The sequence below is a fragment of the Chiloscyllium plagiosum genome, chromosome 11 (assembly GCF_004010195.1).
Source record: "Chiloscyllium plagiosum isolate BGI_BamShark_2017 chromosome 11, ASM401019v2, whole genome shotgun sequence".
Classification (NCBI taxonomy): domain Eukaryota; kingdom Metazoa; phylum Chordata; class Chondrichthyes; order Orectolobiformes; family Hemiscylliidae; genus Chiloscyllium; species Chiloscyllium plagiosum.
This window is the reverse complement of record NC_057720.1, coordinates 63,823,823-63,843,009: the sequence shown is the minus strand read 5'-3', so window position 1 is coordinate 63,843,009 and position 19,187 is coordinate 63,823,823. Positions and strand designations below refer to the sequence as shown.

At 41.3% G+C, this 19,187-nt stretch overlaps 1 protein-coding gene across 1 annotated transcript in view; it reads left to right on the top strand.

Annotated features, from left to right (window-relative positions):
* Window positions 1-19,187, top strand: part of hmcn1 (hemicentin 1) — a 599,829-nt gene that overhangs the window by 96,317 nt on the left and 484,325 nt on the right. The window contains exon 4 of the mRNA XM_043699541.1: window positions 3,828-3,950. Within this exon, the coding sequence (XP_043555476.1) occupies window positions 3,828-3,950 (123 nt within the window). The remainder of the gene's footprint in view (window positions 1-3,827; window positions 3,951-19,187) is intronic.

The following is a 19,187-nucleotide window of genomic DNA, read 5'->3' as shown; positions in this document are numbered from 1 at the left end:
AGGAGCATACTTAAACGGGAAATCAGGAGGGCAAAAGGGGGCATGAGATAGCTTTAGCAAATAGGGTTAAGGAGAATCCAAAGGGACTTTATAAATACATTAAGGACAAAAGAGTAACTAGGGAGAGAATCGGGCCCCTCAAAGATCAGCAAGGTGGCCTTTGTGTGAAACTGCAGGAGATGGGTGAGATACTAAATGAGTATTTTGCATCAGTGATCATTGTGGAGAAAGGTATTGAAGCTTTGGAATATGGAAGATATTGAAGAAGTAACTTAGGGATATAAATAACAACATCTTGAAAAATGTCCATATCACAGAGGAGGAGGTGCTGGATGTCTTAAAAAGCATAAAGGTAGATCAGGTCCCAGGACTTGATCTTTGTGGGAAGCGAGGGAAGTGATTACTGGGCCCTTTGCTGAGATATTTATATAATCGATAGTCACAGGTGAGGTGCTGGAAGACTGGAGGTTGGCTAACGTGGTGCCACTATTTAGGGAAGGTGGTAAGGAAAAGCCAGGGAACTATAGACCAGTGAGCCTGATATCAGTGGTGAGCAAGTTGATTGAGCTTCTTGAAGAAGTAACAAAGAGGATTTATGAGGGCAGAGCAGTTGGTGTGATCTATATGGACTTCAGTAAGGTGTTTGACAAAGTTCTGCATTTCATACTGGTTAACAATGTTAGATCACATTGAGAACTAGCTATTTGGATAAAGAACTGCCTCGAAGGTAGGAGACAGAGGGTGGTGTTAGAGGATTGCTTTTAAGACTGGAGGTCTGTGACCAGCAGTGTGCCACAAGTCACAGGTGTTGGGTCCACTGCATTTAGTCTTTATGTAAATGATTTTGATGTGAACCTAAGAGATATGGTTAGTAAGTTTGCAGATGACACCAAAATTGGAGGTGTAGTGGACAGCAAAGAATGTTACCTCAGAGTACGATGGGATCATGATCAGATGGAGTTTAATTTAGACAATGTGAGGTGCTGCATTTTGGAAAGGCCAATCAGGGCAGGACTTAATGGTAAGGTCCTGGGGTGTGTTGCTGAACAAAGGGACCTTGGAGTGCAGGTTCATAGTTCCTTGAAAGTGGAGTTTCAGGTAGAAAGGACAGTGAATAAGACATTTGGTATGCTTGCCTTTATTGAGTGCATTGAGTATAGGAGTTGGGAGGTCATGCTGCTGCTGTACAGAACATTGATTAGGCCATTTTTAGAATACTGCGTGCAATTGTAGTTTCTGAGCTATCAGAAGGATGTTGTGAAACGCGAAAGGATTCAGAAAAGATTTACAAGGATGTTGCCAGGATTGGAGAGTTTGAGCTATAGAGAGAGGCTGTATAGGCTGGGGCTATTTTCCCTGGAGCGTTGGAGGGTGAGAGGTGACCTTATAAAGATTTATAAAATCATGAGGGGCATGGATAGAATGAATATCCAAGGTCCTTTCTCCAGGGTAGTGGAGACCAGAACGAGAGGGCATAGGTTTAGGACGAGAGGGAAAAGATTTAAAAGTGACCTAAGGGGCAATCTTTTCACATAAAGATATGGAATGAGGAAGTGGTGGAGTCATTCAGTTACAATACTTAAAAGGCATCTGGATGGGTATATGAATAGGAAGGGTTTAGATGGGCCAAATGCTGGCAAATAGGACTCAATTAATTTAGGATATCTTTTCAGCATAGACAAGTTGGAACAAAGGGTCTGTTTCCATGCTGTATATCTCTATGACCCTGTGCAGAAGGAGGAATACAGCGGTATTTTTTGTGAACAAGTAAGAAGTAGTGAAGGCTTTTATCACCCAATATTCTCAGATTTTGAATTGTACAATCCAAGTGTAGAATAAAACTGCCAGTGCATTGTCTAAAATGGTAAAAATTTGTTTCTTCACTAATATTGGTAAAAAGTGATGTGTAATGTGCCTTATTTTGATGAAGAGCCTGATCATACAAATATAAATATTCTCATTTTTTGTACAAAGCCTTTTAGAGATAAATTGTCCTTTTTGTGCCGGCAAGGCCAGTTTTGAGCTGTGGAAACTCTCCATCTAACAAGCAATCCAAGCTGTTGAAACTAATTTCAATTAGGATTTTTACAGTTAGGAGGAATAGGAAACTTTCATTCCATCAAATAGTCATCAGAATTTGAATCTTAATTTCTCATTAATTGAGTCATTTTTGTTTTAAGTTGCTTTACAATTATTTGTTTTTGGCTTATTCATAGCATTGCTGATACCCAAGAAACGTGATAATTTGGCAGCCATTGATTTTTTCCAATTGTCTGGATGAGTCAGTGCAGAGCTGTATTTGTTTACCCAGAAAGCCTCCAGTTAATCTGAGGAAGCAGGAGTGGTTAATGCAAAGACTGGGAACCTCTATTACTGAGGTACATCAGTTAAAACATTCAGATAGTGTTGAAATACAAAATTGTGTTGCAAACTTTGCACTTGGACCTAAATCAAGATTTCTGTGGATTATATTATATAAAAATTATTGGGCTATTGCTTCCTATACACCAAATACAAGATTTAGCTATTGTGCTGGGAGCAGAGGTCAGTAATAGACCTTGGGGGAATATATTTTGTTGTCACCTCATCTGAAGTTCAGACCCATGCAGATGGAAACAAAACATTTATATCAAAACTTGATTTGAAACAATTGTAATGTTGTAGTGGGACTGCTTTGGAAGTGATCTGCATGGGAGAATTCTGCTGAGCTAGTTTATATAATTTTCTGGAACTCTTTGAACAAATCAAATTCCCTAGCAATTTAAAAACAAAACATGTTTTCGGAAGTTGTCAGCCAGATAATTTGGTTGGTCATCTCGCCATGGAATAAATAATAACCGTGTATGTTTTCTCAGTGTCTCTTGTGCATTGTGCATTGGCAAACTAATCCAGAAAACGCAGAGTTGTCTAATGGCCCACACATTACTCAATCCGGAATAGCTTCACTGTTTCTGTATTAATTTATGGAGGCAAAAACAAAGGATCAGTTTGGTGCTCAAGTTTTGGCTTGTCAAGCATCATCTCTTATTTATACAGTCATATACAATCATATTGGCTCGTGGCTGCTAATAGTAGCATTCACCTTCAGTTAAAATGCAATTCAAGTATTAGGCATAGAAAATGCATGCGTAGTTTTCTTCTATATAATTTTCCTCTTCCAGTCTCTCTACTACATTATGCACCACTGCATTATCTCAGTATGGTTAGTGGTTGTGTGCTACATTTGCCTCTGTATCCTGTCCAAATGGAAGGTTAACCAAGGCTCTCCTTGTTGGTTTTAATCTAAGGACTTTGGTGGAAAATTTTCTAGCTTGATTCTGAGTTTTAATTTATCTATGGAGGTATACTATGATAATATTGCTTGTTAGAACTCATTGTTCACCCTTGCATAAAAAGGACTGTTGAACTGATCATGGCCGTTGAGAATTACTGGTGCCTACTAAACTATAACTTTGAAACTGAGTCATTGCTTTCAGTAAAGGAGAGTTAAAGGAAGAAAATGAAGAAACATTGGAAGGTGGAAGTAATTTCTATCCTTCAGAGGTAGATTCCATCACATTACAGATTCATTTTTAAGTATCAGAAGTATTATGAAAAATTTAATGTTGCTATTATATTTTAGTACCTAACGTCAGGTAGATAAAAATAAAAGAGAAGGATGCTTATAGGAAAGGGCCATAAAACTGATTTCTTCAAACACTCTTTTTACTTTAATACTAATTGAAGGATGAGATATATTCAGTCGTAATGGTGGAAAGGTCTGAAATTAATATAAACAACCCACTTGTATTCAGATTGTTTGTTTGTTTATTTTCCCTTTTCTACAGGTGGTATTTGTACTAACTGGGGACTGCGGTGATCGAAGCCATGTTGGTTACAAAGTATATGAGGAAATTGCTTCCACAAGTTCTGGTCAAGTATTTCATCTTGACAAGAAGCAAGTGAATGAGGTAAAGTAGGAAATAGAGATGCTTACAGTATGGGGGGATGTGTCACTTCAGTAAAGTAACACAGCTTTTGAGAAAACAGATTATCAATTAAACTTAAAAATTATCACCAGCATTTGTGTTTATTATATTATATTTGTGTTTATATTAAATAGATATTGTAACATTTATTTTGTCTTCTTTTTCCATCCTTGCTATGTTGAAACCAGACTCACCATACCATCTTCTAATCTAACTAATTTTTTTTCCATGTTCCTCAAAAGAGTTTCTCGGTGATTTTCCTAGCTATAAATTTGAAAATCTCAAGTTTGGATCATAGCATCATTATCTTGATTTTCCTTGCCTCTCTTTCAATTATTTCAATGCCGGTAGCATTGAGCACTATAGGCTCCTTGAGTAGCTTTCAAAACAAAAAAGAACATACTTCTGTGTCTTTTAGCAACGCATCAAAACCATCAGAATCTTTTCAGTTTTATCAGTCATTTTATGAAGTTTAGGTACCCAATTATATTATGTTCCAGTAATCAGTGTTGCAGTAACAATTAGGATGTACATGTTCCTAGTGCATAGGTTTGATTTGCCAGCTAATACAACTTGCTCATAGATGGTACTACGTCAGTGACCACAGAGCATGCTGGACATAAAAGTAGAAACGCTTTTGAGATTGACATTTAAAGCAGGAAGCCGACAGATCATATCATCAGATCAATGGAAGAATTGCAAGTGGTCTCCAGAAATGCACTGGAGTTTGAATAGGTCAAAATTCAAGGGGATCATGGTGACATACAGGTATGTCATGTAAGTCAGAGGCTCAAGAACTAACTTCCTTTTTGGGTTGTGATTCAAATAAGTTGTAGGTGCCATGCATGGAATGTATCTACCAGGTCTAACTAGTTTTATTTCTTGTACAAGGGTTCACAGTTATCTCGAGGAATTGAGATTTTGGTGTTTGGAGGTGAGATTTATAGTTAGGAGGGAAAAAAGCAATTGGGAACAGGATGAGATCAGATTAATCTGAGAAGTCACTAGTGGTCCTATGAACTTCATGTTAGGTACCCAATTAGGTACCCAAAAGATCTGGAAATACTTGTTGGAGTTTGCACTGAAGTAACTCCACAGAGGCCAGTAGCTATCACCAAGTCACCCTTTGTTTACACATGAACAGTCCATGACTGTATAGTCTCATTCAGAGTCGGCTCCCAGAGTGTTGTCACCTCTGACACTCTCTTTTCTTATATGTCAGCCAGGGCTCCCTAGTTATACCAGAATAACAGCCCCAATCAGGTAAGTCACACTCCAGCTGCCTGACCTTGTTGCAATCACTGCATCCCTGCCCCACTGAGTCTAAGGACATAGGGCATTTCTTTAACTTGGAGAACCTCCTGGGGCATTTTAGCACTAGATTAGGTCCCTCTGACTTTGCCTCCAATACAGGTGGTGTGTCATGCATGGGACCTTGTCCCTTGTGCCTGGAGCACTTTGGTAAAATTTCACACCCTTATGGCAGCAAAGGCGTTGAAGTGGCTACATCTGTCACGTCCATCTCTAATTCTGAGGATTCGTGTGGAATGAACTTCCGGAGGAAGTGGTGGATGTGGGTACAGGTAGAACGTTTAATAGATATTTAGATAACTACACAAATAGCAAATGTTTTGTGGGATATTGGCCAAGTGCAGGCAGGTGGGACTAGGTTATTTTGGGATTGTGATCATCATGGACTGTTTGGACTGAAGGGCCTGTTTCCATGATATATGACTCATCAACGCTTGACAGAGAAGGTGAACCCATGAGTTCTGGCAGCTTTTCTGACTGTTCCAAGGAGCAGGGCACATTTGCTCCAAACCGTTTGTGAATTCGCAGCCTTCATATGGCCCACCTCCTTGTTCAGGACTTCATAACTGCCCAAACTTTATATGTCACTAGTCCTGATTTCATGTTGGTCATGCAGGGCTATTTCTGTGATTGTTACACCAAATTTTGCCTCACTTGGTGGAGTCTTGTGTCTGGCACTGACATTCCTGATGCCGTATTACATTGCTCCCACCAGTCCAGGAAGTTCAGCCTTACCCTGGTGTGGAGCCTCCTTGGCGTCTAGCAAGGCCGTAGGCTGTTTCTTCAAGTCAGCCTTCAAAGTTTGGACTGCTCTTTCTGCCAGGCTGTTGGATGATGAGAGGCATGGAGCTGCCCTGGTGTGTTAAATACCATTCGAATTTAAGAAATAACCAAATTCCCTGCTGGTAAACCATGGCCTGTTTTCTGTGACCAACACTTCTGGGATTCCATGTATCAAAAAAGATGAGCGCAATTTTACTGTTGTTGTCCTTGTGTTTGACAAGCGCATGTCCAACCACTTTGGGTTGCATCTACAATGACCAAGAACAGTAAATCCATGAAAGCACCTGCATAATCGATGTGCAGCTGAGCCCAAGGTTTACTCTGCCATTCCCACGAAAGTGAAGGAGCTGCTGGTGATTATTTTTGCCTTGTTAGCACTTTGGGCGCTGCCCCACCAACACAGCTAACCCTGCATCCAATCTTGGCCACCAGAATTTGCTTCTCACCAACATTTTCATTTTAGACCCTGGTGGAGTTCAGTCAGTATTTGATGGTGACCTTTGCTCAGTACAATTACTCTAGCTCCCCATAACAGTGTGCCATCCTCTACTGTGAGTTTGTTTCTCCGGGTCCAAAAAGTTTTCAATTCTAGTTGTGACAGTTCTTTGTTTTCCCCCATCATCATCAGTTGTTTTGGGTTTTGAAAGGACTAGATCTTTGTGTCCAACTCTGATAAAGTCAGCTGTGACTGGGAATGTGTCCAGAAATTTAATACCATTACAGACTCTTCGATTGGGGGTGTCACCAGCGATGTATATGGTAATGGGAGGCAGCTCAATGCTTTTGCTTCTCGGCCTCCTGCGGTACTGAATATGAGAGCCCACTGCTGATGTTGGCCTGAAGCTATGGGTGGCATTGCCTTGTCCTTTTTCAACCGAACAAGTAAGGGTTTGTGGTCTGTGATTGTCACAAGTTTTTGTTCATAAAGGAATTGGTGGAACTTCCTGACTCCAAACCTGCCATTATATTTGAATTTTCTATAATAACTTACCAGCCCAAGAAATGACCTAAGGTATTGGACAGACATGGGAGCCAGGGCACCTTTGATTGCCTTCACTTTATCTTCCAGTGGGAGTAACCTCGTCTTGCCAGCTCTGTAGCCCAAGTAGGCTGCTTTGGGGGACTTAGTAAACACATTTTTCCTGTTTAGACATGTGCCTGGTTTGGAAAAATGCCGTAGGACTATATTCAAGTTCTCTAAGTGTTCTTTATTAGTTTTCCTTGTTATTACATCTGGATAAATGATGACCTAAGGTAGACCTTGCAAATTGTCTGCTGAAAAACTGAACAGGATGACGATATCCCAAATGGCAGTCTTATTTATTGGTAGAGCACCTATCAAACATCAGCCAATCTAAACAAACACAGGAGTGTGGATCTAAAATGAGCACATGAAATTCATTTCAGCAGGCACATTGATGTTGAATTTTAATTGCATAAAACCAGATTTAAATTATCTTCCAGTTTTGCTTGTTTTCTTTCTCTGAGGAATACAGTATATTATTCCACTTTTAAGGAAGACTGTGATTATTTTTCTTTGTCCACTGTAATCAAGCCGTCTAATCTTCCACACTGACATATATTTGTGTACAGAGAATTTAAAGATTTTGCATTATATTTTTGAGGTGAAGTCAAAGGCTGAGTTTTATCCGAATATTCAGGTTTTCATTTGCTGCCATAAATTATTGGGTTCTTGCACTGGAATTATTTTAAAGAAAAGTGACTGACACGATCAATGAAAGCAATATATCATTGGCAGCAGTGCTGAATCCAGATAAGTGGATTAAAGACTTGCCAAGTATTGTTTTCCTTAGTAATTATACATATCATGACCGAGCCAACTACTTCTTCAGCAATTGAGTATTCTGAAGATAACAACAGGCAAGCTTAAATTTAAGCTTCTTTTCATGCAATGAAAAACCTTGCGTGTTTGTTGTATGTCACACTTGAAATGTGAACAAAGTTATATTTTTTTAAGTGCCCCGACAGGATGTAGAAGCTTCCAATGGCCAAATTGCTTCTGCATTCAGCCTTTATGTTCCCCTGCAAATAATCCTTATAATGCAATAAACATAATCATGTGGAAAGGACATTGAAGGTTTGCCAGTACAATTGCCCATTTCATCCTATTCTGCACTGAACAGCCATCACCAAACTCAGCATTGTATCTCTGTCCAGCATTGTTTTGTGTCTGGAACTACTGTCTTCCTCAGCCTCACTCGATTGCTAACTCTCTCTGTGCTCCTTGCGAGTGCTGCGATAAATTTTGTGCTGCATAATTTTTCTTTATTACACATTCCCTTCCCCTCTAACAGTGTATTCTGATGCATGCCTTCACTATCACTAACTTGGAGATATTTTAATTTTTTCAAATGCAATTGTTTCGGTGATTTGTGCATATTCAGTGTGGACTGTACCTCTGGAAAGTACATCACATGGTTCCATTCTTAAATGTTGTACAGTTGCAGAATCCCACCATGTGTATTCCCAAAGTTACTGTCAAGATTAATGGAGAAATGTCAATGATGAGGGATGGTGAGCTCAGCTGATCAGAGCACAGAGCTTAAAAATGTCGATTGCATATGTTTCGTGTCATATTGGCTGAGGTAATGGTTTTTTTTGGCCTGCCTCTCCAATTTGACTTGTTGTAGTATCATGGCATAAATGAACCATAATCAGCAAGCCTTGAACAATAAGCGTGCTACATTGAGGGAGAGAGGAGAGCATGATGGTGAACAGAACTGACAGTTTTGCTGTCATTATTATATCAGTATTCAGCCTCATAAGCTAGAATTTGATGTGTAAGTGATGGTTAATCTGACAATATCCACTGTTACTTGTGTATTTTGTGGAAAATTCTAAATCCTCCTGTGGGAGATGTCCTGCTTCTCTGAGCTGTACCAAAATGGCATCTGCCTCACCAGAAATAATTTTTTTTTTCCTTTCTGCATGTGATTCACCATTAGCTTCGTTAATCTAATTGACATTTCCCGATTCAGGCTTTGCATTGCTCATGAAAATATTCATGTTGAAGAGATAATGGGTGAATTGTTTGTGGTTTCCAAAGCTCCTAGATTTAGAATTATTCCAATGAATTGGAAGTTAACAAAAGTATCACTACTAAGCAAGAAAGAAGGGAGAGAGCAAACCAGGAACTGGCAAGATAATGACTCAGAAGCAAAGAGATCAGTGACACACCTGTGTGGAGGTCAGGAGGATTAAAAGAATCAACAAGAGCAGAAAGGTCACATTTTCCTTGGATAATGGCAGGAATTATAGTTTTCTATGGAGCCAAGGCCACTGCAGTGTGGGAGGAAGAAATGTGGAAGCATAATAATGATTGGGGATTCATGGTATAGGGGACTAGACAAACATTCTGTGGCCATAGACATGACTGCCAGGGTCAAGGATGTCATAGAAGAGGCGCAGAATATTTTGAAGATGGGTGGGTGCTAGATGTCATGGTCCATGCTGGGACCAATGATGTAGGATGTCCTGCAAGCAGACTTCAAGGAATTAAGTCAGAAGTAGAAAAACACATCTTTCAAGGCAGTAATTTCTAGATTTCTCCAGATGTCATGCAGTAGTGACTATAGGAATAGAAGAATAGAACAGATGAAAATGTGGCTGGAGTGATGGTGAAGCAGGGAGGGATTTAGATTATGAGATCTACACAAGCTGGATGTATTATATTTGAATAGGAACAGAACTCCCAACATGCGTGCGGGGAGGTTTGATAATGCTATGGGGTTGGATTTAAAGTAGATTTGGAAGAATGATGTGATCCTGATAACAGTTTGGAACTGAGAAGCAGAGATAGAATTACAAGTTTAAATCCTACTAACAAAAAGGAAATACAAGTTACATGAGAAATGAGTTTAGCAAGGCTAAATGAAATGTATTTTACTACAAGGAGCATGACAAAACTGGAATTAAAAATCTACTGATGTCCATGAAATTATTGTTGATTGTTGGAAAAACTCATCTGGTTCACTTTCAGGGAAGGAAACAAAGCATCTCAACCTGGTCTGGCCTACGTGTGACTCCAGACCCACAGCAATGTGGTTGACTCTCAATTCCCCTCTGAAATGGCCTAGCAAACCACTCATTTGTATTAATTATTGCAAAGTTTCAAACAAATTAAACCTGGCATTGACCTAGGCTCTGGAAAAGCCTTGTGGACCCTGCAAAGTCCTCCTTGCTAACATCAGTGCATTGAGTATATGAGTGGGAAGTCATGTTGTAGCTGTACAGGATATTGGTTTGGCCACTATTGGAATATTGCATTCATTTCTAGTCTCCCTGTTATAGGAAGGACATTGTGAACCCTGAAAGGGTTCAGGAAAAAAAATGAAGATGTTGCCAAGGTTGGAGAGTTTAAGCTATAGGGAGAGGCTGAATAGGCTGGGGCTGTTTCCCTTGGAGTGTCAAAGGCTGAGGGGTGAACCTTAGAGGTTTATGAAATCATGAGGGCCATGGATAGGATAAATAGACAAGATCTTTTCCCTGGGGTGGGGGAGTCCAGAACTAGAGGGCATATGTTTAAGATAAGAGGGGAAAGATATAAAAGGGACCTAAGGGTCAACATTTTCATGCAGAGGTTAGTGCATTTATGGGATTAAGCTGCCAGACGAACAGATGGAGGCTGGTACAATTGCAACATTTAAAAGGCATCTGGATGGGTATATGAATAGGAAGGGTTTACAGGGATATGGGCCAAATGCTGGCAAATGGTGCTAGATTAATTTAGGATATCTGGTCAGCATGGACGAGTTGGACCAAAGGATCAGTTTCCATGCTGTATATGTCAATGATTCTATGACTCTATCTGGGGGCAAGTGCCAAAATGGGGAGAGCTGTCTCACAGACTAGCCAAGCAACAGCCTGACATAGTCAAACTCACGGAATCATATCTTACACACAATGTCCCAGGCACCACCATCATCATCCCTGGATATGCCCTGTGCCACTGGCAGGACGGCCCTGGCATCGGTAGCAGCACAGCGATATACAAAGGGGAGGGAGTTGTCCTGGGAGTCTTCAGCATTGACTCTGGATGCCAAACAGTTAAACATGGACAAGGAAACCTCCTGCTGATTACCATGTACCATTTACTCTCAGGTGATGAATCAGTACTCCTTCATGTTGAACAACACTTAGAGGAAGCATTGAGGATGGCAAGTGCAGAAGCTACACTCTGGGTGTGGGATTTAAATGAGAGTGGCTGTTAGACTGAGTCTGTGATAGATGGAAAGAGAAATCAAGGGGTAAAAACATACTTTACCTCATCCTTACCAATCTGCCAGCTGCATGACTGGTATCAGTAAGAGCAAGAGTACTTGTGGAGACAAAGTCTCATCTTCACAACAAGAATAACCTTTGTGTTGTGTGGTATGATTGCCACGCTAAACGGGACAGATTTTGAGCAGATCTAGCAATGCAAAACTAGGCATCCCTGAGGTTCTGTGGGCCATCAACAGCAGCAAAATTGTATTCCAGCACAATCCTGGAGTAAGCTCTTGGCCCAGCATATCCCCCACTCAACTATTATCATCAAGCCAAAGGACCAACCCTGGTTCAATGGAGAGTGCAGGAGGGCATGTTAGGAGCAGCACCTGAAGATGAGGTGTCAACCTAGTGAAGACACCAAACAGGACTCCTTGCATGCCAAAAAGCTTAAGCAGTAAGTGATAGACAGAGCTTAGTGATCGGATCTGATCTAAGCTGTGCAGTTCTGCCATATCCAGTCGTCAATGGTGGTGGATGATTAGACAACTCACTAGAGAAGGACACTCCACAATATCCCCATCCTCAATGATGGAAGAGCCCAGTGCATCAGTGCAAAAATTAAGGCTGAAGCATTCACAGTAATATTCATCCAGAAGTGCCAGGTGGATGATCCATCTCTGCCTACTCCAGTGGTCCTCAGCATGACAGATACCATTAGCCAATTCGATTCAGTCCACATGATATCAAGAAATGGTTGGAGACACTGAATACTACAAAGGCTACAGCCCTGTCAACAGTCTGGCAATAGTACTCCCGAACTTGCCCTTCCCCTCACCAAGCTGTTCTAGTAAAGTGACAACACTGGCATCTACCTGACAATGTGGAATATTGCACAGGTATGTCCTGTAAAAAAAAAGAAAAATACAGGACAAATCTAACCTGGCCAATTACCACCCCACAAGTCTACTCTTAATCATCAGTAAAATGATGAAAGGCATCATCAACAGTGCTATCAAGCAGCACCTACTCAGTGATGCCCAGTTTGGGTTCCGCCAAGATCCCTCAGCTCCTGACCTCATTACAACCTTGGTTCAAACACGGACAAAAGAGCTAAATTCCAGAGGGGAGGTGAGAGTGACAGCCTTTGACATCATGACTGCATTTGACAACATCAAGGAGCCCTAGCAAAACTGGAATCAATGGGTGCCGGGGGCAAGCTATCCAGGTAGCTGGATACAAAACTGACACAGATGAAGATGGTGGTTGTTGTTGGAGATCAGTTATCTCAGCATCAGGACAACTCTGCAGGCATTCCTCAGGGTAGTGTCCTGTGCCCAACCATCGTCAGCTGCTTCATCAATGATTGTCCCTCTGTCATAAGATCAGAAGTAGGGATATTCACTGATGATTGCACAATGTTCAGCACTATTTGCTACTCCTCACACTGAAGCAGTCTATGTACAAATGCAATAAAATTTGAACAATATTCAGGCTTGGGCTGACAAGTAGCAAGTAACATTTGTAATAGGCAAATGCCAGGCAATGGTAATCGCTAATAAGAGACCATCTAACCACCATTTTGACATTCAGTGGTGTTACTATCACTGAATCCCCCATTATCAACATCCTGGGGGGTTATCATTGACCAGAAACTCAACTGGACTCATCATATAAACTCAGTGGCTATAAGAGCAGGTCAGAGGCTAGGAATACTGTGATGAGTAACTCACCTGCTGTCTCCCTAAAGCCAGTCTTCTGTCTGCAGCACACAGTCAGGAGTGTGATTAAATATTCCCCACTTGCTTGGATGAGTGCACTCCCAACAACACTCAGGAAACTTGACACCATCTAAGACAAAGTAGCCTACCTGACTGGGACTACATTTACAAGCATCTACTCCCTCCACCACTGATGCTCAGTAGCAGCAGTGTGCACTATATACAATTTGCACTGCAGAAATTCGCCAAAGATCTTCAGACAGCATCTTCCACATTCACAACCACTTTAGAACATAGAACATAGAACAATACAGCACAGAATAGGCCCTTCGGCCCACGATGTTGTGCCGAACATTTGTCCTAGCTTAAGCACCCATCCATGTACCTATCCAATTGCCGCTTAAAGGTCACCAAAGACTTTATCTAGAAGTCAAAGGCAACAAATACGTGGGAAGGGCATCATCTTCAGGTTCCCCTCCCAGCCACTCACCATCCTGACTTGGAAATGTATTGCTGTTCCTTGAGTGTCGCTGGGTGAAAATCCTGGAATTCCTTCCCTAATGGCATTATGGTTCAATCCACAGCAGGTGCACTGCAGCAATTCAAGGCAGCTCACCGCCACCTTCTCAAAGGGCGGCATAGTAGCTCAGTAGTGAGTACTGCTGCCCCACAGCACCGGGGATTGAGGTTCGATTCCCATCTCTGGCGACTGTATGTGTGGAGTTTGCACATTCTCCCCAGGTGCTCCGGTTTCCTCCCACAGTCCAAAGATGTGCGGGCCAGGTGAATTGGCCATGCTAAATTGCCTATAGAGTTAGATGCATTAGTCAGGGGTAAATATAGGGGAATGGGTCTGGGTGGGTTACTCTTTGGAGGGTTGGTGTGTACTTGTTGGGCCAAATGGCTTGTTTCCACACTGTAGGGCATCTTAAACAAAAAGTAGGAGTAGGCAATAAGTACTGGCTAGCCAGCGATGCCCACGTCCCACAAATGAATAAATTTAAAAATAGAATAATACAGGCGTGTGGAAGTGTGATAGCATAGCCCAAGACATGACTGAAAGAGGGACAGGATTAACAGCTCAACATTCCTGATTATACGGTATTCCAAGATGATAGAAAGTGGATAGAAGAGGAGGTAGTGTTACAGTATTGATCAAGGAATCAACTATAACAGTGAGAAGAGATGATGTCCTCGAGGAATCATCAAATGGGACTATTGAAGTAAAAAATGCCACAGTGTGTGTAGGTCGCCAAACAGTTAAGAAGCAATAAAGGATTAAGTATATAATCAAAGAACTGTATGGATAATAAGGCAGTCAAGGGGGATTCTGTTTACGCAAATATTAACTAGGATAGTTTTAGTTTGCAAGATAAGGAGGGAGCAAGCTTCCTAAATTAGAAAGTTTCTCCTGAATTCAGCCAGTATGTAGAAAGTGCAACAAGGGAAGGGACAGTTTTGGACCTAATATTCTGAAGTAAGCCCAGGCAGTTGGAAGGCGAATCAGTAAGGGTAAACGTTTTGGTGATAGTAACTGTAACTCAGTTAGATTTAGGATAGATATGGAAAAAGATCAGGATGGGCCAGGAGTAAGAGTTATAAATTGAGGAAAGGTGAATTTTATTAAAATACAATTTGGCACAAGTGAGGTGCTTGGTCCAGATACATATCAAAGCAATGGGAGACTCTGAAGGAGAATACAGTGAAAATACATGGTAAGCATGTTCCTGTAAAGACAAAGGGTGGGGCCAAGACCAGAGAATCCTGATGTCAAGGAACTTAAAGGTTAGAATTAAGATAAAAGAGAAATTTATTGCAAATACTGAAGTCTCAATGTAACAGTAACCCAGAAGAGTTTAAAAACTACAGGGAGAATTTGGAAGGAAATCATGAAATCTAAGAGTGCCTGAAAATGCTTTGGCAAGTAAAGTAAATGAAAACTCAAAAATATTTTTAAAATATATAAAGGGCATGAGAATAACTAGGAGAAATGTACAGTCCATTAGGAACCATAGAGGAAATCCATGTGTGAACCCAGGGATGTCAATGAATACTTTGCATCAGTCTTTGGTCTGGAAAAAGATAGACATCAGGGTGGAGGACGGTGAAATATTAGAAAAAAATTGAGAGATAGAGAGAGAAGTACTAGCTGGGTTAGCAGGCTCCATAATGGTCAAATCCACAGACCTGGGTGAGATGTCTCCCAGGCTGATGAGGGAGGCAAGGAAGGGGTCATTAAATGGGTATAGATTTAAAGTAAGACATAGGAGGCTAAGAGGACAATTGAGAATTATTTTTACTCAGTATTTGGAGTCTAGAACTCATTGCCAAAAGGGTGGTTGCAGGAAGTCAGAAACTTCCATATCATTTGAGCAATATTGCCAATGCCAACAGCTGGTAAATAGGATTAGTATTGTCAGATCTTTGTCGAGATGGGCTGAATGGTCTCTTGTGCTTTAAAGTCTATGAAGTTACTGGAATACATTATACAATCACACATTCAAATTAGGAGCAAAATTAAACCATTCAGTCCTTCCAGAATGCTTTGCCATTTAACAAGACAATGACTGATCAGTTTATTTACCCAGTTCCATATTCCCATCTATGTCCGAATAACCTTTGATTCCCTTGACCAACAAGAATCTTTCTGACACTACTTTAAAAAAACTCAATAACTCTGTCTCCATTGCCTTCTCAGGCAGAATTCCAAAATTCTTCAACCCTGAGAGAAAAAGTTCCCTTATCTCAGTCCTAATAAGGCAACCTCTAATTTTAGAACTGTGTCCCTGAGTTTTGGACTTGTCCACAAGAGTAAGTGTCCTTTCTACACCCACCTTATCAAGACCATGTAAATGAGACTTTGCCAGATAGTGACTGAGATGGAGTAATGAAGAATTTGGTTCAATGTGGGAATTTAGGGTAGAGGGAGAAAGAATTATTGTAAGAGGTGAGTAGTAATAGAAAGAAGGTGCGGATCAGGTCTGCCTGTCCTGATTCGTGGCAACGAGACAATAGATATACATGGAAGGAAGCTGATTAAACAAAAAAGCCCCAAAAAACTACAGATGCTGGAAATCAGAAAAAACCTTCCTCTACTTCTGTTTCCATTTTCTGGGGATAGGCTGTCCACCAAATCCACTACAAATCCACTGGCTCCCACAGTTACTTTGACTATAAATCATCACATCCTGCTTTCTGTAAAGACTCTATTCCATTCACCCAATTCTTCTGTTTCCATCCCATCTGTTCTATGGCGCCAACGTCGACAAGGAGGCCTCCAAAACATTGTCCTCCTTCCTCAACTGAGGATTTCCCACACTGCGGTTGATAGGGCCTTCAGCCATGTCCTATTCATCTCCCGTACTTCAGCCCTCAACCCATCTCTTCTCTCCCTCAACAGTGATAAGCACCCCTATATCCCCACTTTCCATCCCACCAGCATCCACATCCAGAAGATTAGCCACTATTTCAGCCACCTCCAGTGAGATGCCACCACAAAACACACATTACCCTCCCCTACCTTGTCAGCTTTCCGTAGGGACCGCTCCCCCAGAGACACTTCATCCATTGCTCCTCCACGCAAACACCTCTCTACATCCCATAACACCCTCATGCAGTTGCAGAAGGCATAACACCTGCCCATTTACTTCTCCCCTCATCACTGTCCAATACCCCAGACACACTTTGCAGATGAAGCAGCAATTTACCTGCACTTCACTCAATCTAGTCTACTGTATTCACTGCACACAATGTTGTCTCCTCGGCATTGGAGAGATGAAGTACAGACTGGACAACTGCTTTGCAGGATCTCCATGTTCTGTCTGCAAAAATTACCCTGAGCTTCTGGTTGTCTGCCACTATATTCCTTGGCCAACATCTGTGTCGCAGGCTTGCTGCAGTGCTCCAGCTAAGCTCAGAACACAGCACTTCCTTTTCTACTTGGGTATGCTGTAGCCTTCAGGACTAAATAGCGAATTCAACAATTTTGGAGCTTGAGCACCATTTCCCATGTCCTTACTGCAATCCCCACATACCAGGCATGTGATCACATGAGCTGCTACAGCATACAATGCATTATCAGCTATTAATTGTCCCAATTAGCAGCTGTTCATTCTCCCAGGCTGGCTTTTACTCATTCCTTTGTTTGCCCAACTGTTTTTCCTCTCGAAGTTCCATTTCTGCCTATTGTTTACTCCTCACTGCTCTCCCCTTCCATACCCCATCTTTAACATATATACCAACCCTTTCCTTGCTACTATGCTGAAGAAGAGTCACCGGACCTGAAGCATTAACTTTACTTTCTCTTTACATGTGCTGACAGACCTGCTGAGTTTTTCCAGCATATGCCCATCCAGATGGCTTTTAAATATAGTAATTGTACCAGCCTCTTCCGCCTCCTCTGGCAGTTCATTCCATACGTGCACCATCCTCTGCATGAAAAAGTTGCCCCTTAGGTCCCTTTCATCCTTCACCCTAAACCTATGCCCTGTAATTTTGGACTACTCCACCTTGGGGAAAATATCTTGTCTATTTACCAAATCCATGCACCTCATAATTTTATAAATCTTTTATAAGGTCACCTCTCAGCCTGTTATGCTCCATGGAAAACAGCTCCAGCCTATTCAGCCTCTCCCTATAGCTCAAATCCCCCAAACCTGGCAACATCCTTGTAAATCTTTTCTGAACCCTTTCAAGGTTCACAACATCCTTCCTATAGCAGGGAGGCAGGAATTGCACAGCCTACACAATTATGAAAATTGGGATTGGTTAAAAGTCATTAAAGTACCTAATTAGCCATGATCATATTGAATGGCTGGGTAGGCTGAATAGGTTAATTGGCTTATTCCTGTTCCTATCTTATTAACTTGACTCATCTCTCATTCTTTCTAAACTCAAGAAAACAAGCCTAGCCTGTCCAATATTTCTTAAGTCATCTGCTCTGGCAAACCTTCTCTGAATCACCTCCAATACATTTCCTTCCTTAAATAATGAGACCAGAATTGCAGTTATTCAAGAACAAAAACAGAAATTGCTAGAAAAGCTCAGCAAGTCTGGCAGCATATGTGAAGAGAAAGTTAATGTTTTGTGTCAGCTCCATTTATACTTCTCCATTTATACTTTGCCAACATCATCAAAGACCTTGCCCATCCTGGTACTTCTCTCTTCCAACCTCTTCCATCAGAAGATACAGAAGCTTGGATGTGCACCACCAGGTTGGTGTCGTTCAAGAACAGCTTCTTTCCTGATGTTATTAGACTGGTAAATGAACTTCTCTAACTTCAAATAATGTTGACCTTGCTACTGTTGGTCCTGCTTTATGTACCTTCTGGAGAGCTATAACCTTGTATGCCTGTTTCTGTCCAAGCACTCTATGATCCATATTTTCTTGTTTGCTATGATCTGCCTGCATTGCTCACAAAACAAAGCTTTTCACTGTGCTTCGGTACATGTGACTATAATAAATCAAATCAGGAGAGACCCTTCCTCAGAACTGAGGTTATTCAAGACATGGTCTCAACAATGCCCTGCATATATGAAGCATAGCAAACCTACTGTTTGTTAAATCCATTTTGTAGTGAAGGATAGCTTTTCATTAACTTTAATCACTTGCTGTACCTACATACTTACTCTTTGTAAATCGTACACTTGAATACCCAGGATTCTCCAGTTTGTGCATACTGGTATGTTTACCTACTCTATCATGAATGCATACTTTGCAGAAAAGTCTTTTATGTGCCACCTTATCAAATGCCTTCTGAGAATTCCAAGTACGATTCTTTAACCAGCTCCCTTCTATCCAAAGCGTATATTACTACTTCAAAGAATTGCAATAATTTGGTTGAATGTGATTTCATTTCACAAATCCATACTGACTCTTCCTGATTACATTGAGTTTTTCCAAATGTCCATTTATATCTTCCTGAATGATCAATTCACTCCAGGGTGGGGTGGCACAGTGGCTCAGTGGTTAGCACTGCCGCCTCAAAGCACCGGGGACCCAGGTTCGATTCTGGCCTCGGGCCACAGTCTGTGTGGAGTTTGCACAGTCTCCCGATGTCTGCATGGGTTTCCTTGGGGTGTTCTGGTTTCCTCCCACAGTCCAAAGATATGCAGGTTAGGTGAATTGGCCAAGTTAAATTGCCCATAGTGTTAGGTGGATTAGTCAGGGGTAAATGTA